Here is a 25,054-nt window from a genome sequence, read left to right as displayed (position 1 = left end):
CAAATAGGTCTGGGAAAAAGTACTTTCACAGGAATTGCTTAACCGTAGAAAAGTAATGATGTAGCACGTAACTGATCAGATAAAAGGCGCACAGGGGAGGTAATGAAGCTTGCTGTCAATATAATTGTATTAACCCATTAATATTTGTAATCATAGTAGTGAGGCGAAACTTTGTGATGCGGCAGGGAAACAACAAATGGAAAGGTTCTGTGCTTGGAACTTCATGTTCATTAGCTTGGATGATGTGGAATCTATATGGGTAGAGCTGCAGAATACCAAAGGGCAAAAAACGTTAGTGGGAGTTGTGTACAGACCTCCAAACAGTAGTAGTGATGTTGGGGAGGGCATCAAACAGGAAATTAGGGGTGCGTGCAATAAAGGTGCAGCAGTTATAATGGGTGACTTTAATATGCACATAGATTGGGCTAACCAAACTGGAAGCAATACGGTGGAGGAGGATTTCCTGGAGTGCATAAGGGATGGTTTTCTAGACCAACATGTCGAGGAACCAACTAGAGGGGAGGCCATCTTAGACTGGGTGTTGTGTAATGAGAGAGGATTAATTAGCAATCTCGTTGTGCGAGGCCCCTTGGGGAAGAGTGACCATAATATGGTGGAATTCTGCATTAGGATGGAGAATGAAACAGTTAATTCAGAGACCATGGTCCAGAACTTAAAGAAGGGTAACTTTGAAGGTATGAGACGTGAATTGGCTAGGATAGATTGGCGAATGATACTGAAGGGGTTGACTGTGGATGGGCAATGGCAGACATTTAGAGACCGCATGGATGAACTACAACAATTGTACATTCCTGTCTGGCGTAAAAATAAAAAAGGGAAGGTGGCTCAACCGTGGCTATCAAGGGAAATCAGGGATAGCATTAAAGCCAAGGAAGTGGCATACAAATTGGCCAGAAATAGCAGCGAACCCGGGGACTGGGAGAAATTTAGAACTCAGTAGAGGAGGACAAAGGGTTTGATTAGGGCAGGGAAAATGGAGTACGAGAAGAAGCTTGCAGGGAACATTAAGACGGATTGCAAAAGTTTCTATAGATATGTAAAGAGAAAAAGATTAGTAAAGACAAACGTAGGTCCCCTGCAGTCAGAATCAGGGGAAGTCATAACGGGGAACAAAGAAATGGCGGACCAATTGAACAAGTACTTTGCTTCGGTATTCACTGAGGAGGACACAAACAACCTTCCGCATATAAAAGGGATCGGAGGGTCTAGTAAGGAGGAGGAACTGAGGGAAATCCTTATTAGTCGGGAAACTGTGTTGGGGAAATTGATGGGATTGAAGGCCGATAAATCCCCAGGACCTGATGGACTGCATCCCAGAGTACTTAAGGAGGTGGCCTTGGAAATAGTGGATGCATTGACAGTCATTTTCCAACATTCCATTGACTCTGGATCAGTTCCGATGGAGTGGAGGGTAGCCAATGTAACCCCACTTTTTAAAAAAGGAGAGAGAGAGAAAACAGGGAATTATAGACCGGTCAGCCTGACATCGGTAGTGGGTAAAATGATGGAATCAATTATTAAGGATGTCATAGCAGTGCATTTGGAAAGAGGTAATATGATAGGTGCAAGTCAGCATGGATTTGTGAAAGGGAAATCATGCTTGACAAATCTTCTGGAATTTTTTGAGGATGTTTCCAGTAGAGTGGACAAGGGAGAACCAGTTGATGTGGTGTATTTGGACTTTCAGAAGGCTTTCGACAAGGTCCCACACAAGAGATTAATGTGCATAGTGAAAGCACATGGGATTGGGGGTAGTGTGCTGACGTGGATTGAGAACTGGTTGTCAGACAGGAAGCAAAGAGTAGGAGTAAATGGGTACTTTTCAGAATGGCAGGCAGTGACTAGTGGGGTACCGCAAGGTTCTGTGCTGGGGCCCCAACTGTTTACACTGTACATTAATGATTTAGACGAGGGGATTAAATGTAGTATCTCCAAATTTGCGGATGACACTAAATTGGGTGGCAGTGTGAGCTGCGAGGAGGATGCTATGAGGCTGCAGAGTGACTTGGATAGGTTAGGTGAGTGGGCAAATGCATGGCAGATGAAGTATAATGTGGATAAATGTGAGGTTATCCACTTTGGTGGTAAAAACAGAGAGACAGACTATTATCTGAATGGTGACAGATTAGGAAAAGGGGAGGTGCAAAGAGACCTGGGTGTCATGGTACATCAGTCATTGAAGGTTGGCATGCAGGTACAGCAGGCGGTTAAGAAAGCAAATGGCATGTTGGCCTTCATAGCGAGGGGATTTGAGTACAGGGGCAGGGAGGTGTTGCTACAATTGTACAGGGCCTTGGTGAGGCCACACCTGGAGTATTGTGTACAGTTTTGGTCTCCTAACCTGAGGAAGGACATTCTTGCTATTGAGGGAGTGCAGCAAAGGTTCACCAGACTGATTCCCGGGATGGCGGGACTGACCTATCAAGAAAGACTGGATCAACTGGGCTTGTATTCACTGGAGTTCAGAAGAATGAGAGGGGACCTCATAGAAACGTTTAAAATTCTGACGGGGTTAGACAGGTTAGATGCAGGAAGAATGTTCCCAATGTTGGGGAAGTCCAGAACCAGGGGACACAGTCTAAGGATAAGGGGGAAGCCATTTAGGACCGAGATGAGGAGGAATTTCTTCACCCAGAGAGTGGTGAACCTGTGGAATTCTCTACCACAGAAAGTTGTTGAGGCCAATTCACTAAATATATTCAAAAAGGAGTTAGATGAAGTCCTTACTACTAGGGGAATCAAGCAGGAATGGGGTACTGAAGTTGCATGTTCAGCCATGAACTCATTGAATGGCGGTGCAGGCTAGAAGGGCCGAATGGCCTACTCCTGCACCTATTTTCTATGTTTCTATGTTTCTATGTTTCTATGATTTTGTATGTACTTTGTATAAAAACAGTAACCCGACGCTTGTTCGAAGAGAATGGCTGGTTTCCGTCATCGAGTTACTGAATTCGTGTAGAAGCTGTCTCTCCCTCGATCAAGTACTTTATAATAAACAATTCTTTTCTCCAAAACAGACTTGTGTTGAGTATCTTTGTAATACTCCACTACAATTGGCACTGCGAGCAGGGTACCTAGGGGAAACTGACAGATGGGTACAACAAGTATGTAAAGCAGTCCCAAATGCACATTTTTGGATAACAGGGTGTTAAGGATAAGGAATTATCTTTTGCACTGTCGACTCCCTGTGCAAGTTAACAGCCATTCAAACTCATTACCACAGCCAGTTAAACTCACTACATCAATCCAGATGCATTAATCGGACAGCGGCCCAGCGGGAAACTTATTCATACTATGGATATAAACATCCGAACACAGAAACACAGGAAGATGAAGAAGGAGAAACAAAAGGACAGGAGTGGGAACAGCACTGCAGAGAATGGCCAGAAGAAGAACCAACAGGTCATGGAATCAACAACCATGAACCTAGAATAGCTACAACCAGGGGTGGTGATTATATGTCTTAAGTCAATTTCTCTCAGAAGTCTAGTCCTGTCGTTTTAGTTGTTTTTTGTTGTGTAATAAAACTAACACTGGGTTCAGCCTAAATTTTGTGCCATGTATTCTTCTTTCCCACTGTAAGTTCCGAGGTCTAAGAATCAGAGTAGAGTGAAAAACAAACACCCTACAGAAATTGGCGACCGCAGCAGGACCTCGGCATTGGGAATAGGATCACAGACACAAAACCAGGGCAAGAACCCTGAGGGAGGCTTGGTTAAGTCTAAGGTTGGCTTAGGTAGTCGAAAAGGATCTTCTCAGGGCGGCTAGGGCAACCAGGAGAGAAACCGTCTCCGACAGGCAGGAGTAGTCTAGGTTAACTAGGGTAGCCATGGAGAAAAGAAGTCGCAGGTAGTCTGCGCAGGGGTCTCAGGGAGACGATAGTATTCTCAAAGGCGGCTAGGGTGACCAGCAGAGAAACAGTCTCTGACAGGCAGGAGTAGTCTCGATCGACTAGGGCAGCCACGGAGAAAAGGGAGCCGCAGGTAGTCTGCGGAAGAGTCTCAGGGAGACCAAAGTACTCAAAAGGGTGACTAGGGCAGCCGAAGAGCTCCGGTTGATTAGGGTAGCCACCGGGAAAAGTAGTCGATGGTGGTCTGCGGAAAAAAGGGATCTCAGGGAGGCCAAGGGTGATCTCAAAGGCGACTGGGGGACCAGGAGAGAAACAGTCTCTGACAGGCCAGAGTAGTCTCGGGTCGACGAGGGTAGCCAAAGAGAGAAGCCTGAGTAAGGGGAACTGCAGGTCACTGCGAGGTGGTCTCAGGGGAGACCAAGGCAGTCAGGGATAATTTCTCAGCCAGAGGCATTGGAAATGGACTCACCGCAGCGAAACGTGGTAGAGCCAGCGGCTAAGAGCAGTCGTATACAGTCCATGGAGGCTAAGGCAGCTGCAAATATATGCAACAAATTGGACATTTCAGAGCCACGGGCACGGGAAATGCTTCACTCTGTGGATCCGCAGGAAAAAGCGGCAGAGTGGACAGTCAGTAGCAACCACAAAAGGTCAAAAGAGAAGGCGGTTTGGCTCATGCAGGCACATCTGTTCAAAGAAAAGGTAGAAAGGCTGGAGGAGGAGAATAAAAAGTTAAAAGACAAGGTAGCCAGTTTCGAGAAAGAAAGGCAGGACCAAGGTATGAGGGAAGAAACATCGCGGAATCACTTAGTGTATTTACAATGCCAGGTAACCGAGTGTAAAAAACAGCAGCAGACCTACATTGAACAAAGTGAAAGGCACTTAGAAAAAGCCAAAGAGGCAGAGGAACAGCTCAGGAGAATCAAGATAGCCTAGCAGGTAGCGCAGAAACAGGGTTACGAGAGGGCAGATCACGGACCTTGTAAGGAAAAGATCCGCAAGTTAATGGCAGAGTTAGACAGGGCCAAAGGGATGGTTTATCTCATGGTCCCCGGAACAGGCGAGGAAGGTTGGGATCCAGAGGGGAAAGAGTCAGATGATGGGCCCGAGTAAAGTGAGCATCGGCCGGCTCCTGAGGGACCGGGATCACCGAAACCGATGTGTCCTTTGAAACAGCAGAAATTCGGGCCACCCCCACCAGATGGTGGTCCGGCTCAATTACAGAGTGATTACGTGGTCCCATACACACCGCTTCAGCGGCAGTAGATGGTGATGGGTGTAAAGTTAAAACAAGGTGGCGATGCCTCCGTTCATTTTGCTAATGTAGAGCAAATAGCGGGTATAAATAACTGCAGCGAGGAGGAGAAAGTGACGCTAACACTGCTCTCACTGGAGGGCAAGCTTTATCAGAGCTTGTCGACAACCATCAAGTTAGATGGAGGGACCCCACACGGCTTAAAAGAGGAAATCATGGCAGCGCGAGGGTACAGTCAGGGTAGTCCGTTCTGGCAGGTAGAACAGACTAGGCAGCAAGTAAACAAATCACCCGATACGTTAGCAGATAGACTGTGGCTGACTTACTTACGGGCCACTGGAGGGAATATGGTACGGACAGACTTAATAGGGGAACCCAGGGACCATTGGCCGAGAACCATGATGGCTAACAGTTTGCCACAGCTCAGAGCAAAGGTCGAAACATGGTTTGAGCCAGACGACCTCCAGAATACAGAGGCGGGAGGGTGTTGCGAAGATTAACTTGAGCTTTTAAGTCCAGGCAAGGGGAGGAGGAGAAACTAAAAGGGAAGGTGCATAAAGTTAAAGGATGCAGCAATGGGAGAAAAGGGACCCAATGCGTCGGCACCCCCACTGTGACGGTGTGCCCAGCCAGAATACCTGTGTCCACTCCTTATGATGGGTGGGGCAGGCCATGTGTGGATGTGACGGTGGAAACAGTTAGGGGGAGGTATTTTGTAGATACAGGAGCCTCCAGCATGGTTGACCACTCACCGAATCCGACCACTTCCCCATGGTCGAGCGGAGTCCCATTTCCGCTGGTGGGTTTTACGGGTAATGCGCAGGCTGGGGCAGTGTCAAAACCCTTAACCATAGAGTTAGGACCTAACATAACGAAGTGGGATTGCATTTTAATGAAGTGGGAACAGCCCGGTTCGAGACTTCTCGGGGCCAACTACATGTTGGCACACCATGCTATAGTCGATATGAAAAGCAATTGTCTATGGGGGGGCAGTTGATGCAGATAGAATGGGAGAGAGCGTAGTCATTCCCAGGGACAGGACAGACAAAGGCAGCACCTGCACGATGAAACCGAAAGGGAGTTATGACTTAGAAGGATTAGTGGATAATATTCCAGCCAGGTATCAAGGGTATCTACGGGAGAATATGGATGCATTTGCCACGCACAAGCATGATTGCGGGAGAGTAACTGGGGTAGCGGTGAAGGTAGACGGGGATCCGATGACACGGCCCCAGAAACAGTATAATTTTCCCCGGGAAGCAGAAGGGATTTGGAAACTGCTATAAATTCCCTGGTGGATCAAGCTGTGTTGAGGACCATAGTCACACATGTAAACTCAGCCCTATGGCCAGTAAAGAAGCCCGATAACTCGTGAAGGGCCACAGTAGATTACCGAGTCCTGAATAAAAATATTCCAGCCTGTGTGTCCACAGTGGTAGCAGATTTGACAGGGAGGTTCCCTGTAGCCGCTACAACTTTCACCGTGCTGGACATTTCAAACGGGTTTTGGTCCATTCCCCTGAGACGGGAGGACCAGTATAAATTTGCCTTTACCTTTAAGGGTCAGCAGTATACGTGGATATGTCTTCCATAAGGGTTGCACATTAGTCCCTCGATTTTTCACCAAAGTATGGCCGAGGTTTTAAAAGGTTTTAGTCAGCCAGATCGATTGGTCCAATATGTGGACGACCTGCTGTTATTCTCCGAAAGTGCAGAGGACCACGGGCCAATATTGAGTGAGTTACTGCATTTGCTGAAAGAAGCAGGTTTTAAAGTAAATCCCAAGAAACAAAGAGGAGGTGCAGTTTCTAGGTTTGACCTTTAGGGCAGGAGAGAGAGCCATAGATGGAGCTAAGAGAAAGACAGTCCAGGAGCTACCTGTTCCTAAGGACATATCTGGAGAAAGGTCTTTCCTGGGAATAACGGGTTACTGCAGGGAATTCACAGAGAGATATGCAGCCATGGTAGCTCCTTTGTTGAGGCTTCTTAGGAAAGGAGTAGAGTGGGAATGGAGTGAGAGTTGTCAAGAAACATTCATCCAGTTAAAAGAGGTGTTACAGATAGCATCAGTGTTGGGAGCAGTAAATGGGTCCAGGACTTTAGTCTGCAGGTAGCAGCGACTGGGGACAGTTTGAATGCAGTGTTACTCTAGGAGCAACACGACAAGCTGAGACCGGTGGTCTAAGCCTCCCAGGTTCTCACCGAAGTAGAAAAGAGCTTTTCAAACTGCGAACAACATCTGTTAGCAACTTTTTTGGGCAGTAAAGCATTTTCGGTCGCTCACAGAGTTAGCTACAACAACTTTGCTGATGTGTCACACCCCGATGTTACTGGACGGTAGGATGAAAGATGGGACAGTGAACAGTAACAGGATTGCCCGCTGGACATTGTTGCTTACTCAGTTAGACCTGAAGGTCGAGAGGCTAGGGGAACCGAAGCTAACTCCGAGCCTGGTTTATCCGGGGGGCAGCTCATGTGTATACAGTGGAAGGAGTGTGGGATGTAGATGTGGGATTCCGAGCAGGGGAACACCCGACAATCAGGGACATCTATGTAGATGGGTCCAGTTCAGTGACGAGTGGAGACAGAAAAACAGGCTGTGGGATTTACGATCCAGAGGCAGGGATCGAAATGACCATAAGGCTCCCCAACACTGAAAGAGGACACAGTGGCCAAAACAGGGGCAGGAGAAGGGACACCTTGGGATCCATATCACTGTGGACAGATCATGGCTGTAACAGGCCGAGAGGGACCCAAAGAAGTGCACAACAGGCCGAACTGGCAGCGGTAGCATATGTAGTCACACACCCTAACGAATTCCCAACTCCCTATACGATATGTTCGGAGTCCATGTTCACTTGTAACTCCTGTACAGAATATTTAGCCGCATGGGCTAGGCGAGGGTTTAAGTCCTCAGATGGAAAGCCGTTGGTGACGTCTCCTTTATTAAAAGTCATTTTGGACATCACGGGTAGGGACCAGAAAGGTTATTACATCCAAAAGGTCAAAGCACACTCTAAGACAGAGCCCAAGTGGGAAGGGAATGAGAAAGAGGACACACCGGCCAAAACAGGGGCAGGAGAAGGGACACCTTGGGATCCATATCACCGTGGATAAATCATGGCTGTAACAGGCCGAGAGGGACCCAAAGAAGTACCATTGCCGCCTGATTTAAAACAGGCTCAGCTACGGGATGCAGACCTCAGAGCAGTGATTAGGGATATGATAGACGGGAAGCCTGTAGCAGGATCTTTGGGAGCTGCAGACATAGCAGTAAAGCAGGGAATGTTGTTTAAGGGAGATAGTTGAATCATGCCAGGGCAGTGCAGGGAAGAATTCTTGCAGCTAGCTCATGGGGGTCCAGGAGCTGGACATCCAGGGCCAGAAACAACGTGGAATAAAGTAGAAGCCATGGGATGGTGGCCCGGGCTTAGAAGTGATGTAAGGGATTATTGCCAGAATTCTCTGGTCGGTGCCGCAAACAATCCAGACCCCCACTGGAGAAAGGCTCCATTGGGACACACAGGGGCCATGGCAGTCTATACAGATAGATTTCATAGGACCACTGCCCACCTCAGGCAGAGGCAATAAATATTGCCTGGTGTTAATAGATCTCTTTACACAATGGGTAGAAGCTTTTCCTTGTAGAGTGGCCACCGCAGTAATCACAGCAAAGATTCTAGTGCGAGAAGTATTTTCTTGATGGGGACTGCCCCTGATAGAAGAATCAGAACAAGGGAGTCATTTCACCGGAGCAGTAATGCAGGCCACCCTAAAGTTGTTAGGGATACGGGGAAATGGCATGTGACGTATAACCCCCAATCGTCAGGTCCAGTAGAAAGGACAAACCGGACCCTAAAAGAGAGGCTTCGAAAGGAGATAGGGAATACCCCAAAGAAATGGGATGAGATCCTACCCCTAGTGCTAATGAATCATCTAAAAGTACAGGACACTCCCCACATGCACTGATGACAGGGAGATTAATGAGGACCCCGACCCATATGCTAGCATCAGTCCTGACTGAAAAGCAGGTTAAAGAGGTCACACAGGACAGGTTTGTCAGAGATCTGTATGATACTCTGAAGGGGCTGCATTGGGAAGCAGCTAACAATATGGGCAGGCAGCACCAGCAGAATAAACTGCTGCTGGAACCCCGGGTTACCCAGGAATGGAGGGTAGGGGATCAGGTAATGGTCAGGAATTATGCCAGAATAAGGGCATTTGAATCACTGTACAGAGGACCATATAGCATTGTAGATAAGGCAAGCCCTATGGTGTACGCGATCCAGCTGCCAAAATAGAAAAATGGTTCCATATAAACCAGTGTAAGCTGTACAACCCCGGAGAGAAAAGTAAAAAGCAGGCCAAGGCCCAAGGACCGATAATGAGTTTGATCAATGTAAGCCTTCCACCCATGCTGTGGATGATGAGTAAGGGACGGAGCAGTAAGGCGGAGTGGTCGGTTGCTGTGACCTAGGGTGCCCTGGATGCCTCCTCCATCTCCACCCCCGAGCCTCCGTAAGCCCAAGCATCGGGATAAAAGGAGAGGGAAGCTGTGATCGTAAAAGGGTGTTATGTACATGTGTGACTAACTGAAGAAGGACCTGTGAGGGGGAGGCCCCGCAGAGCTAAAGTATTTCTTTCATTTTTTGTCTTAATAGGAGCGAATCGAGCCAGGGATATGAGATGAGGTGGGCGTTGTGGATAGGCCTGTGGATGGCCATTATTATTAAAGGATTGGGAGATAGGGGAGACACCGAGACATTCCTTACACACGGGTGTATGGGAGGAACCGGCCCCACTGTAACCCAAGGGGGAGCCACACGGAGCAACAAGGGCACAAACGCCTTTGCTCACACTGGGAGTTGGCCAGGGTGGTTAGGGTCAAATTCGACCAAATACTCCAGACAAACAGAAAACAATCTTGGGGAGGTGTCAGTATCCTGACCCAGGCTAAACATCACGACCAGGAAGGTACGGGTGAGAGAGGGTAGAGTTTGTCTGGAATGTAAAGGGATTGCCCCCATGGGAGGATGGTGGTGGTTACAGAAAACAGAAAGGGGGAAAAGTTAATGCATCCACAGAGTGGGAGAAATTGGGTAATAGCTCAAACAGGCGGACCACAGGAACTAAAGAAGGGGCGAAATTGTGTTGGGAGAAGTGGTGGAAGGAGGAACAAGGGATTTATGTCTGCGTGGTTGGATCTAGCCACAAGTGCAGGGGAGGTGTGGGGATTGTCTTTAAACGGCAATGGCAGGATTCTGGGTCAGGAATGAATTGGATGCAGGGTTTTGATTCCTGTGTGACCTTGAACCCTCCAAAAACAGTCAATGCAACCGAGCTGATCGTGAGCAAATTAAAACCTCTCCCTAAAGTGCTGGAGATTCCAAACCAAGAAATTCCATGTCCTGACCTAACACCCGGACCTAAGAATGGATTCGCGTTAATATATCATTCTGTATATTATGAAGTAGCGTCGTTTATTCTAAATTACCCTGGTGGTGCCCACCAGAAACGGAAAAGTTATATGAAAAATCGTTAAAGGAAATGTTCAAACAATTCTATCAAAAGAATTACGGGGATGAGAGTCAGGGGGAAGCGTACAGACCGAGATGGAAAAGGGGACTTGAGTGATGTAACTACAGCATTCAATACTGGGACATCACTGGTAAATAGTGTGGACAACACGCAGTTGCAAGTCCAAGTGAATACCTTAAGGGACCAGTTAAAGAAGATACTGGAGGAGGGTAGTGACATGGAGGGTAACGAACTACAGGAGGACCAGGCAATGACAATTCGTTTGAAAGAGATGGTAGCTGAGGTAGAAACACACGCTCAGACCATCAATGCTTTAATCAAGGAAGGTAGAAACCCGTCAAATCAAGCTGCTCAGAATGACATGTGTGTCATGTACGGAGTTTGGTTGTTAAATGAAGGACGCAGTAACTTAGAGGATTTAAAACAAGGCCACGTACCGTCGTGGGTCAGTAACAAGCATCTAAAAGCAATGAGTGTCTATAACAACCTCCTGAATTCGTGCCAGCTACAGTCAGCCTCCGAAGTGTATCCAGTCTCGATCAACTGTGGTCAGAATAAACAATCCATAATGGGGATAGTGCTTCGAATACCGGTGATGGATCATTCACAACAACCCGTACCGGTATACCGGGTGGAAAACATTGGGGTAATTCGGAACGGGGTACATGTGAAACATCATAAAACCCCACAGTACGTGGTAAAATTGGGAGACTCAATAACCGGTGCTCGTCTGGAGGGATGTTAGAGAGGAGGTACACATGTGATATTGTGCCCCTATCATCTGAATCCTTTCGACCGGCCGGTATGTGGGTTCAAGTATGAGGACGGGCAGCCTATAAGCTGTATCATGGAACTGATGGCTCACGACCATGTTCCTCCACAGGTTGCGTACAAGGGAAGCGGAACATACTGTGTTACCACCAGCGAACGTCGGTACAGAGTACACCAGGACACTTGGTGCCCAGTGAGGGATACTACCTTTTGATTCAAACCCCAGGTAGAGACACAAGTAGCACAAGAAAGGATCATTCCTATCTCACAAACACATAAGTATCACAGTCAACGGTACTTTACCAAACCTCCAGGAATACATATCGCGTTTTGGATACGGTATCCCGCCCTGACCCAAACATTTGACTGAACTATTAAAGAACATCGAGCTGTCCCACAAACATTATTACACGTTACACCAGGAGAATGATAAAGTAAGGGGAGAAATCGAAGAAATGATGGCCTCCCCACGATGGGATCTGGGACTCAATATTGAAATCCCCCCCCCCCCGGGTTCAAATCGTATCACACTTATTAGTAATTGTACAGTTGATAATAGTGCTGTATCAACTTGTCCTGTCAATTAAAGAAAAGGACAAGGGAAGGGAATCTGGAAGGTTTATTAAAGTAAACCCAGGCCGAAGTGTTTGTAAAAAGTTATAAACCGAATTCAGATTAAGGCCAAACATGGTTTTGTTGTAAGCAACACTGTTGTGTTGTAAAAACATTGGGTTTTTTGTGTGTAAAAAGAAATGTAATGGGGAGATTTGACTGAAGGCTGCAATCACCCAAAACGCTCGTGGAAAAGAAGACGCCACCCAGAGTAATGTCTCTGAGTTTATTATAAGAGACATTAAAAGGAGGGAGTGTAACATACACCTACTTTTCTTGGAACAAGGCACAGGAAGAGGCCACAAACAAACTGTTTTAAAGTAAAAACTTTTAGACTACCTGGGAGGGGAAAAGGCGCCAGCCTGGGGCAAGTGTGACTCATCACCCATTAAAAACAATCTCTGTGGTCAAGGACTAAACTTGGTTATGCATACAGACAAAGATGTTGATACTATCTATCAGAGGAGCCCTGGAATTGATTGGCCGCAGATGGTAAAACAGTTCACCCCAGAGACTACAAGTCTGCAAGAAACCAGGACTACAAAGGACCCTACGAAATGCACATATTTGGATAACAGGGCATTAAGCATAAGGAGTTATCTTTTGCATTGTCGACTTAGTGTGCAAATTAGTAGCCATTCAAACTCATCACCACAGCCAGTTAAACACATCACCACATCGATCCAGACACATTAATCGGACCCCGGCCCAGTGGGAAACTTATTCATACTATGGATATAAATATACGAACACGGAAACACAAGAAGACGAAGAAGGAGAGGTAGAAGGACAGGAACGGAAACAGCACTGCAGAGAACGGCCAGAAGAAGAACCAACCAGTCACAGAATCAACGACCACGAACCTACAATAGCTACAGCCAGAGCTGGTGATTGTATGTCTTAAGTCAATTTCTCTCAGAAGTCTAGTCCTGTAGTTTTAGTCGTTTTTTTGTTGCATAATAAAACTGACACTGGGTTAAGCCTAAATTTTGTGCCACATGTTCTCCTTTCCCACTATAAGTTCCGAGGTCTAAGAATAATGGTAGAGTGAAAAACAAACACCCTACAGGATGGGCGTATAATTTGGCATTAGGGCCTAATTCTGCATCTGGGTCACCAGCGGAGCATTGCACGACGATTGACGTCATGATCTCATAGAAACTAGAGGGTGGGCTGGTAGGTTTTTGCACCGCTGCAAACCCTGAGCCAAACTTGCCAACCAGGTGGTAAAAGCTGGCCACCCACAGTTACACCTTAAAAGACCCTTTACTGCCCCTCCAAATGTGCAAGGGGGCCGAAAATCCAGCCCATTATACTTTGGTTCATAAAGAGCGTACTTTTGCATTGGGCATGAGAGTATCTGGACTGATCTTCCATTGTAACGTGGGACTAGCAGTGCTGTGCACCACTGAACCTGCCTTAAAACTGCAACACTTTAAAAAAAAATGGCTCAAATGTTCCTCAGTTAAAGTATTGTTTTTCAGTACTTACGTAGCACTCTTTGAGGCCTGAATGCTGGCGCACCCACTGCTTGCCTATACTGCGCCATGATCGCTTCCTGGTCCTTAGGATCATACTGTTTGTTGACCAAAATGTCTGCAATTTAGCACAGAATGGAAGTAGTAAATAGTAGCCTTACATTTGATGAAAATTTAAGACTTCTCCACCTCGCTATCCTTCTTTAAGATGCTTCTTAAAACCTACTTCTTTTACCAAACTTTTGGTCATTTGCCATAATAGCTCCTTATAGAATCTTAGAAATTTACAGCACGGAAGGAGGCCATTTTGCCGCATAGTGTCTGTGCCGGCCGACACAGAGCTCCCCGGCCTAATCCCACTTTCCAGCTCTTGGTCTGTAGCCTTGTAGGTTACGGCACTTCAAGTGTCCATCCAAGTATCTTTTAAATGTGGTGAGGGTTTCTGCATCTATCACCCTTTCAGGCAGTGAGTTCCAGACCCTCACCACCCTCTGGGTGAATAAATATCCCCTCAAATCCCCTCGATACCTCCTACCAATTAATTTAAATCTATGTCACCTGGTTGTTGATCCCTCTGCTAAAGGAAATAGGTCCTTCCTATCCACTCTATCCAGGACCCTTACAATTTTATACAGATCAATCAGGTCTCCCCCGCAGCCTCCTCCGTTCCAAAGAAAACAAACCCAGCCTGTCCAATCTTTCCTCCAGTCCAGGTAACATCCTTGTAAATCTTCTCTGCACCTTTTCTAGTGCAATCACGTCTTTCCTGTGACCAGAACTGCACAATGTACTCTAGTCTTGGCCTAACTAATGTTTTATACAATTCAAGCATAACCTCACTGCTCTTATATTCTATTCCTCAGCTGATAAAGGCAAGTATTCGGTTTGCCTTCTGAACCACCTTATCTACCTGGCCTTCAGGGATCTGTGGAATGCATTCCAAGGTCCCTTTGTTCCTCTACACTTCTCAGGGTCCTACCATTTAATGTGTATTCCCATGTTTTGTTAGTGAGGTCAGGACCCAGCAGCGAGGTGGAGCCCAGCAACAAGGTCGGGTCTCCTGGGTCCAGATCTCGCTCCGGGTTCAGATTTCGCTCCTGGGTCCCGACCTCGCTCCTGGCCCCCGAACTCGCTCCTGGGTCCTGACCTCGCTCCTGGGTCCTGACCTCGCTCCTGGACCCTGACCTCGCTCCTGGGTCCCGACCTCGCTCCTGGGTCCCGAACTCGCTCCTGGGCCCCGACCTCGCTCCTGAGGGAATGGCCAGCTCAAGGAACAAGTAAATCAGGAGAAGAACGCTGCCTCCATGGGGTAGGCTTTTGCCATAAAAAATGAACTTGTTGGGAATCTCAGAGACTCCCCTTGCAGGATAAATGAATGCCTCATGACTCTTTGGCTCACCCTAGCTTGGAACCAGTGCGCTACGGTTATCAGCGCCTATGCCCCACCACTGGAAGCTACAGACGAGACCAAAGAGGAATTCAGGATGGTATGCAGCTCCGGTGATATGTCGGTGGTAAGTCACTTTTGGGCAGTATGTCATCAGTGTGTATGGGTGGGCGGTATGCATACCGCCCAGCGGTATGTCACTGATGAATTTATTGCTGGGCAGTATGTCGGCAGTATGTAGGTGTTTTTGATGAAAATTGCATTTTTGGGCGGTACGCGGGCGGTATGTCTACTGGTTTTGGCCCCATTGTCTTTGGTCCCCACTACAAACTACATTCCCGAGCCAGTGACTCCCTATCATCTATCTGGGGCTAAGCCAGACTGTTTGCAACCTAGGGGTCATATTTGACACTGAAATGAGCTTCCAGCCACATATCCTCAGCATAACTAAAATTGCCTATTTCCACCTCCCATAACATTGCCCCTGCCCCTGCCTCAGCTCTTCTGCTGTTAAAACCCTCATCGATGCCTTTGTTACCTTTAGACTTGACTACACCAACGCACTCCTGCCTGGCCTTCAACATTCTACCCTACGTAAACTTGAGGTCATCCAAAACTTGGCAGCCTGTGCTCTGACTCGCACAAAAGCCCGATCACCCATCACCCCTGTGCTCACTGATCTACATTGGCTCCCGGTTAAGCAATGCGTCGATTTCAAAATTCTCATCCTTGTTTACAAACCCCTCCACGCCCTCACCCCTCCCCTCTCTGTAATCTCTATCAGCCTCACAACCCCCTGAGATGTCTGCACTGCTCAAATTCTGCCTCTTGAGCATCCCTGATTATAACTGCTCAACAATCGGTGGCCGTGTCTTCAGCTGCCCGGCCCTAAGCTCCGGACTCCTTCGCTAAACCTCTCCGCCTCACTACCTCTCTTTCCTCCTTTAAGATGCTCCTTAAAACCTACCTCTTTGACCAAGCTTTTGGTCATCTGCCATCATTTCTTCTTATGTGGCTCAGTGTCCAATTTAGATGTTTTGGCTTATAACACTGCTGTGAAGTGCCTTGTGATGTTTTACTACGTTAAAGGCACTACATAAATAAACGTTGTTGTTGCAATGTGGAGGGAAGTGGCCGAGGAGCCCAATGCAGAGCCGGAAGAAATTCATCGACCTTAGTCGGGTGTTCAAGGTGCTTCAATAGGTCCAACATACCAGCATCTGAAACTTAGTCTGTGCACACTCCGCAAAGCACCACACCCCACCATTCACCCACCAAACATCTGCACCTACTCAAACTCACATCCACATCTCACGCCTTGCCTACAATCACAGCTATTCAACAACGGCAGGTATATCCCCCAAACAGACTCACACACATTCCTTTCTTTTGCAGGCCAAGATGGTGCATTTGATGTAGTTTTCATGGATTTTAACAGGACCTTTGACAAATTCCCACTATTTAAAAAAATAAAAGCCTATTGGATCCGAGGGAGAGTGGCAAATTGGATCCTAAATTGGCTCAGTGGCAGGAAGCAAAGGTAATGGTTGAGGGAAGTTTTTGTGACTGGAAGGCTGTTTCCAGTGGGGTTCCACCGGGTTCAGTACTCGGTCTCTTACTTTTGTAGTATATATTAATGATTTAGACTTAAATGTAGGGGGAATGATAAAGAAATTTGCAGATGATAGAAAAATTGGCCGTGTGCTTAACAGTCAGGAGGAAAGCCCAAGACAACAGGAAGATATCGATGAATTGGTGGTGGAAGTCTGGAACTCACTGCCTGAAAGGTTGGTAGAGGCAGAAAACCTCATCACATTTAAAAGCTACTTGGATGTGCACTTAAAGAACCGTAACCTAAGAGCTACGGACCCAGTGCTGGAAGGTGGATTGGACTGGGTAACTCTTTTTCGACTGGCACGGATACGATGGGCCGAATGGCCTCCTTCTGTGTCGTAATTTTCTATGATTCTATGGACCACAATAGGAGAGAGCAGCAGAGCACAGGCGGGAGTGAAGTGCAGCTCCAGCAGCTTTCAGACCTTGAGGAGCGAGTGCTGTGACTCACTGGGCAGCAAGTGATGGGTGCCGTGGCCGCTGGCGTCGTCAACCTCATTGGGAGCAACAACAGAACATTCATCCCCTCTCTCTTTCTCATCCCACCTCCCCCTCACAGCACAAGTCTTTATCACTTTCCAGCTCCTGATTATATCTGCATTCCTTGCTCCATTCCTGCCCCCCTGCCCTCACCTTAACATGTGTCTTGCACCATTTCTGCTTTCAGATTATCAGCAAACAGACGACCAGCCAGTCCCTGAGCCTCGCACTGAGAGTGAAGAAGAAGAGGAGGAGGAGCAAAGCACCACGTCACTGTATCTCTCACCCACAGGCACCACCTCAGATACAGGCACTACGCGATCTTTAGAGGCAAGTTTAATAAAGGGGTCAGCACTGGGTGATGCACCGGGGACAAGTGGGCTGCAGCCAGGTCAGAGGGAGCTTGTGAGCCAGCTCCCCGGAGGGCAAGTTTACGCACGGGTTCTACTGCACAGGACTCAGATGAGGACCTCAATGTGGAGGTGTTCACAAGAAGGGTGATGGCCATGCACTCGGAGATGATAGGTGCCATGACAAGTGTGCCCGAGAGCCTCTCGGCAATGGTAAGGAGCGTGGAGAAATCCGCCTCCAACATTCTACAGAGCTCTGTACACAACATGGAGCCCATCACTTCCACTCTGCAGAGGATGGTGGACTCCCAGAGAGACCGTACAGATCCAGACCTCAATGCTGTCCTACACCATGGGGAAGCCCACTATACTGGCAAAGCCACATGCACGCTTGTGCTGCTTCTCTCTGGTCATGGGGAATGAAATGTAGTCACTTCTCCTTCTGCACAGAGAATCTGTGGTGGATGGAGCAATGGACAGCAAACTGGGAGATGTTGGAGATGTCACCTATCGCACACTGGAAAATCCGCAGGCATAGAAATTGAGTGCGATGGCGATTTTGACTGCCACTGAGAGAGCTATGGTCACCCTAGTCTGAGGCTTGAGGTGTGACTACAGGAGGTGGCAGAGCTCTGTGACTACAGGAGGTGGCTAAAGCCTTCGAACACATTGTTCCTCAGTTAAATTCATGTCAGAGAACTGCTGCTGGAATACCTCCTGTCGAGAGCCCTGTTGGCCCTCCTACCTCTGGCTACATTTTGCACTCATTCTCTGTGCCTTAGTTGCCTCCGACATTGATGATGGAGGGTGAGGTCCAGTGCCAGTACAGCCCCCATGAAAGAATTCAAATATTGCAGTTTCAAATCTCCTCTCAATGAAATTCAAGTATTTTTATTAAGCAGAATACTCATTAAACTCCAAAATACTCAAATCATTCAAAGGGCCTGTTTGCCTATGTGATACCAACAAGGCAACATTACTGGCCGACTAAAACTAAACTGGATGTTGATGCCTTTAAATAGCATTCCTCCAGCCGACATCCGACTGAAAGCTGCCTCCTCTACCTGTCGTTGTTAACGGCAGGCACACAGGCAAGGGGCGAGAGGAAATTTTACATACGGGGCGCTTTTGGGGCACTGTGCATGGCAATAACATCACGATCTGAAGGTGCAAGAGATCGGGGCACAATGTCTTACTGCTCCCGTAAAACTTTCATCGAAGTCGCTGATCTCGCCCCGCCCTGTTGTAAATCTATTTGCACCCGTTATTGCCCCCAGAGGGTGACTCAACTGTCCCACAATTAAAGTCTCCTTTTTCAGTACTTACATTCCAATTCTTGCCATGTTAAACCTTCGTCTTCATCCGATGAGACGACGCAAGTTTCTGGGTCTGTGACTGCGGCTGCCTCTTCCTCTCGGGCTGATATAAAGGATAGAATGGAAGTAGTGAGTACTAGACTTGTAAGTCAAAAACAATCGGAGAGCTAACTGGTCATCCATCTTATTGTTGGGCTTTATATTGTGGGAAATTGTTCATGTCAGCTGTGACTCAGTTGGAAGCACTTTCATCTCTGAGTCAGCAGGCTGTGAGCTCAAGTCCCACTGCTGGACCTTGAGCACAACACCTGTCTGACAGTCTAGTGCAGTACTGAGGAAGTGCTGCATTGTTGGAGGTGCTGTCTTTCGGATGAGACGTTAAACCGAGCTTTTACAGGTGGATGTAAAAGATTCCATTTGAAGAGGAGCAGGCCAATATTTATTCCTCAACCAATACCACTAAAACAGATTATCTGCTCATTATCACATTACTATTTTTGGGTACCTTGCTGTGTGCAAATTGGTTGCCGCATTCCCTACATTACAACTCTGTGACATTTCAAAAGAACTTCAGTGGCTGTAAAGTGTTTGGGGCATTCTGAGGTTGCAAAAGGCACTATATAAATGTAAGAATTTCTTATTTTCCATTGTTGTTGTGGGATAGGCTGCACATTTCCCTACATTACAGCAGCGACTGTACATCTCCTTGCAGGGAATATCAATTCATATTTGTTAGAGGACAAACTTTTGTTAAAGGATAGATATTATGTTTGCTGGAAGCAAGTCTGACTCATCATAGACAGTCGCTCGAAATCGAGGAAGACTTGCTTCCACCCTAAAGGTGAGTTCTTAGGTGACTGAACAGTCCAATACAGGAATGACAGTCTCTGTCACAGGTGAGGCAGACAGTCGTTGAAGGAAAGAGTGGGTGGGACTGGTTTGCCGCACGCTCCTTCCGCTGCCTGCGCTTGTTTTCTGTATGTTATTAGCAATGAGGCTCAAGGTGCTCAGCGCCCTCCCGGATGCTCTTCCTCCACTTAGGGTGGTCTTTGGCCAGGGACTCCCAGGTGTTAGTAGAGATGTTGCATTTCATCAATGAGACTTTGAGGTTGTCCTTGAAACGTTTCCTCCATCCACCTGGAGCTTGCTTGCCGTGTAGGAGTTCCGAGTAGAGTGTTTGCTTTGGGACTCTTCTGTCAGGCATGCGAAGAATGTGGCCTGCCCAACAGAGCTGGTCGAGTGTGGCCAGTGCTTCGATGCTAGGGATACTGACTTGATCGAGGACGCTAACGTTCTGTTCTCCCAGGGGATTTGCAGGATCTTGCAGAGACATCTCGTTGGTGGTATTTCTCCAGCAACTTGAGGTGTCTACTGTATATGGTCCACGTCTCTGAGCCATACAGGAGGGTGGGTATTACTATAGCCCTGTAGACCATGAGCTTGGTGGCAGATTTGAGGACCTGATCTTCGAACGCTCTCTTCCTCAGGCAGCCGAAGGCTGCGCTGGCGCATTGGAGATGGTGTTGAACCTCGTTGTCGATGTCTGCCACTGGTGATAATAGGCTCCCAAGGTATGGAAAGTGGTCCACGTTGTCCAGGGTCGTGCCATGGATCTTGATGACTGGGGGGCAGTGCTGTGTGGCGGGGTCAGGTTGGTGGAGGACCTTTGTCTTACGGATGTTTAGTGTAAGGCCCATGCTTTCGTACGCCTTGGTGAAGACGTTGACTATGATTTGGAGTTCAGTCTCTGAATGTGCGCAGACGCAAGCATCGTCCACGTACTGTAGTTCGACGACAGAGGATGGGACGGTCTTGGATCTGGCCTGGAGACAACGAAGGTTGAACAGGTTCCCACTGGTTCTGTAGTTTAGTTCCACTCCAGAGGGGAGCTTGTTGAGTGCGAGGTAGAGCATGGCAGTGAGGAAGATTGAGAAGAGGGTTGGGGCAATGACGCAGCCCTGCTTGACCCCGGTCCGGACGTGGATTGGGTCTGTGATGGATCCGTTGGTCAGGATCACGGCCTGCATGTCGTCGTGGAGCAGGCGGAGGATGGCAACGAACTTTTGGGGGCAGCTGAAATGGAGGAGGATGCTCCATTGTCCCTCATGGTTAACAGTGTCAAAGGCCTTTGTAAGGTCAAAGAAGGCTATGTACAAGGGTTGGTGCTGTTCCCTGCATTTTTCTTGCAGCTGTTGCGCCATAAGGATCATGTCCGTTGTACCCCGTAGTGGACAAAATCCGCATTGTGACTCCGGGAGGAGCTCCTCAGCCAGGTTGAGGAGGATTCTAGCGATGACTTTCCCAGTGGCTGATAACAGGGAGATTCCTCTGTAGTTGCCACAGTCGGACTAGTCCCCTTTTTTAAAGGTGGTCACGATTATTGCATCTGAGATCTCCTGACATGCTCTCCTCCATCCAGATGAGAGAGATGAGGTCATGCATTCGTGGATATAGTGCCAATACGCCATACTTTAATGCCTCAATGGGGATTCCGTCCGCTCCCGTTGCCTTGTTATTCTTGAGTTGGTGGATGGCCTTTTTTACCTCATGCAAGGCTGGGCATGGTAGCGGGTAGCATGCTCCGGGATGGAGTCGAGGACACCCGAGTCAAAGGCAGAGTCTCGGTTAAGGAGATCTTCAAAGTGCTACTTCCAACAGGTTCTGACTGCCTCGGTGTCCTTGATGAGTGTCTCCCAGTTCTTGGTCAGCAATGGGTTGGGGCCTTGGGTGTTTGGGCCATAGGTGGCCTTGACTGTGCTGAAGAATCCTCGCACATCATGGCTGTCGGCCAGCTGCTGAATCCCCTGTGCTTTCTCCACCCACCATTTATTCTTTAGGTCGCGGGTTTTTTGTTGGACCTCGGCCGTAAGCCGTCTATAAAGCTGCTTTGCTGCTTCCGAGTTGGGTTGTTTTAGGTTCAGAAATGCCCTGCGCTTGCGATTTATTAGCTCTTGGATCTCGTGGTCATTCTTATCAAACCAGTCCTGGTGTTTCCTGGTTGAGTGACCGAGCGTCTCTTCGCAGGCACTGGTTATGGTGGCCTGGAGGGCAGACCAAGCGCTGTGGGCATTCTGCATCTCGGGGTCATCAAGGGTCGCTAGGTTAGATGTGAGGCGCTGGCTGTATAGGGCTCTCTTAGCTGGGTCTTTGAGTGCCCCGGCATTGACTTTTTTTGCGGCACTGCGTCTGCTGCCGTTGCCCCTTTGGAGCTATGTTGATGTTGATGATGGAACAGATTCGGCGCTGGTCCATCTAGTAGCTGTCAGCACCTGTCATGGCGGGGGTGATGCATATATCCTTGCGATCCCTGGCTCGGACAATGACATAGTCGAGCAAGTGCCAATGTTTGGAGCGAGGGTGTTGCCACAATGCCTTGTACTTGTCCCTCTAGCGGAACAAGGTGTTAATGATGATAAGGTCGTGTTCTAGGCATTTTCCCTACCCTCTCTCTGCCGATCACGCCTCGTGTCCTTGCCGACCCCGGCATTGAAGTCACCGAGGAGGATCAGTTTGTTGCCTGTACGGACGAGGGACAGGGATTTTTCGATGCTGGATTTAAAACCCTCTTTTGTCTCATCTGTTGCATCGAGTGTTGGGGCATATGCACTGATGACTGTGGTGCACTGGTTCTGGGATAGGGTGAGTCGGAGAATCATGAGACATCCGCTAATCCTGCAGGGGGAGTCTCTGAGGCGGTTAACCAGCTCGTTCTTGATAGCAAAACTGACTCCGTGGAGGCGCTGTTCTTCGTCTGGTTTGCCTTTTCAGAAGAAGGTGTAACCTCCACCTTGTTCCTTGAGCTGGCCTTCCCCTTCCCACTGGACATCGAAGCGTCTAAGTTCCTGGGTAACTATGGTGGAGCGGCATTCCGGCCTGTCGCTGTTGGAGTTGGCCATGAGGATCCTGAGCTTCCAGGTCCCGAACATCAAATTGAAGGGTGGATGATGCCTGTGCGTGGGGTGGCCATTGCACACTGGCTACCACACGGGCTTAGCTGAGCAAGGTCTTGGTCCAGTGGCAAGGGGGTCCAAGATGACTGGAGACCAGGCACTGCTGTATGGGCCGAATTGCCTATGGCGAGATGCGGGCCCTAAGCTCGGCGCTGAGCAGCGTCCTTCGGTGAGATGGTAAGAGATCCGAGGCCTGGCTTGGCGCAGGCATTGGGAAGGTCAGAAGTCCATTTTGTGGAAGGAGGAGAGGTCAGAGAGGTCACAGTGGCCACAGCCATTGTGCACACCACGTGCTCGACAGAGACTCTACCATTGAGTGGCACCAGCAGCCAGTGGGAGGCCAGAGCATTGCTGAAGGAAGAGAGGTCAGGACTTCATTGGAAGAAGGGAGGCCAGGTCGCCGATGGATGAAGGGAGGCCTGGACGTCGCCGATGGATGAAGGGAGGCTCGGATGTAGCCGAAGGGTAAAAGGGAGGCCGGAGGGAAGGCTCGCGTGTGAGGTAGACCCAAACCTGTTTTTGAAGTTGGTCGAAGGCTTACCACCGCTGAGATTGTCGGGGGTCGCTGGGGGTAGCTTGGAATAGGAATCGTCCCTGGGGAGCGAGAACTGAGGGTCCAATTGAAGGGATTTGGCAGCGAGGGTCGGTCTGGAAGGTAGGCCAAGGATGGGGGGTGGGGGATGGGCAGCGGGCCCTTGCAGCACGGTTTAAGGGGTAGGTAGATACTTTGAGTGTCGGAGTTAGGACCAGAAGGGGCTTAGTGAGGGAGAGAGAGGTGGAAGATGGCATCAGATGGTAAGATGAAGGCTTTGCTCATGGAGAGCTCCCTAGGGAGCTGCTATCCCATCCGCCATCGAAATCAGTCCAATCAGAGACATTTTGGAAGTCCAAGGCTGAATATTCTGTACCAGTATATTAAGCAACGATACTCTTCTGAGCTTTTATGTCTGGATTTTCCTCCATTATACTGCCTGACATTGAGTAATGAAGAAGCAGAAGAAGAAAGAAAATGGAACAGGGAGGCCTACATCTGATCCAGCCCCTGAAACTGCTTCCAGGGATTTTCCGCCATCTGTCCCAGCAGGGAACGTGGCAGCCCGAGTGGCTTTCCTGAAATCACCCTCACTCTTAAATGGCAATGGAATTGGGGCCAGGGAAGTCATCCAATTTCCTTTGTTGCAACCCGAGGTAACCGGAGAAGAGGTACATCCTGTTGTAGTGGCAGTAGGGCTGTTCAAGGAGAGGGTACAACAGGCTATTTCCCATCTACCTCCATACCTGGTCATGAAGAGACTTTGATTCATGGGTTAAAAGTTTAGAAGAATATTTCTGGTCTTACTATCTCCCATAACGTTGGCTCCTCTTTCTCTTTGGGCTCCAGTGGAATACCACTCCATTTCATTTCCTGTCAATGGTGGGCTCCATCTGGAGGATGACAATGCCACCGAACCGAGAGCCCTTTGCAGGAAGTTGGGTCAGTTTGGCAGGCAGCAGTACTGCCTCAACCAACCCCTAGTGGCAAGTCAGTCCCATAGGGAAGTAAAGACTTTAAAAACACGTGGCAATCTTTCCATGTCAGATTCTGCTGACTACAAAAGATTTGTTATTTCAACAACTCTCACCACAGGACTCTTGCTACCAAAACTCCCAGCCTCACATATAGAAAAGAAAATAGAATTCAAAACCTGAACAGTTAAAAAAGCCGAATAGGGTCGAAAAGAATGACAGTTAGGTAAAGGTTTGTGAAAGCGGAGTTAAAGTTAAATGCTGTTTAAGACAACAGGCAGAAAGAGAAAAAGTAAGTCAATTCTTCTGAGGGATGGGGTATCCTATTCTGTATGTGAATAAAAAATATTCTAGAAATGCAGCGAGTTGTAACATAGTAATTCAGCTCATAAACAGGCCATTCGGCCAAACCAGTCCATGCTGGCATTCAGGCATCACTCGAGCCTCCTCCCATCCTAACTCATATAACTCTAACAACATAACCCTCGATTCCCTTCTCCCTTATCTGCTTATCTAGTCTCCCATTAAATGCACCGATACTAATCGCCTCAATCTCTCCCTGTGGTTCAAGTTCCACATTCTCCCTACTCTCTGGGTAAAGTAGTTTCTTCTGAATTCCCTATTTGATTTCTTGGTGACTATCTTATATTGATGGCCTCTAGGTTTACTCTTCCCCACAAGTGGAAACACTCTCTCTGTGTCTATTCCAGTAATACCTTTCATGATTTTAAAGATCTCTATTAGGTCACCCCTCAACTTTCTCTTTTCAAGAGAAAAGAAACCCAGGCTGTTCATCCTTTCCTGATAGGTATAACCTCGTACTTCTAGATCCTTTTTATAACATAGCGACCAGAACATTTGCTCCAAGTTTACCATAACTTCTTTACTTTTCAATTCTATCATTCTGAAAATAAATCCTAGTACTC

At 48.0% G+C, this 25,054-nt stretch overlaps 1 protein-coding gene across 12 annotated transcripts in view; it reads right to left on the bottom strand.

Annotated features, from left to right (window-relative positions):
- LOC139264758 (uncharacterized) overlaps window positions 1–25,054 on the bottom strand; it is a 680,593-nt gene that overhangs the window by 268,793 nt on the left and 386,746 nt on the right. For all 12 annotated transcript variants that reach the window (XM_070881817.1, XM_070881821.1, XM_070881822.1 and 9 more), the window contains 2 exons: window positions 18,683–18,775; window positions 13,539–13,643 (listed from right to left, as the gene is read on the bottom strand). In XM_070881817.1, the coding sequence (XP_070737918.1) occupies window positions 13,539–13,643; window positions 18,683–18,775 (198 nt within the window). The remainder of the gene's footprint in view (window positions 1–13,538; window positions 13,644–18,682; window positions 18,776–25,054) is intronic.

Source organism: Pristiophorus japonicus, chromosome 5, assembly GCF_044704955.1.
Source record: "Pristiophorus japonicus isolate sPriJap1 chromosome 5, sPriJap1.hap1, whole genome shotgun sequence".
Lineage (NCBI taxonomy): Eukaryota > Metazoa > Chordata > Chondrichthyes > Pristiophoridae > Pristiophorus > Pristiophorus japonicus.
This window is presented reverse-complemented; position numbering and strand designations above follow the sequence as displayed.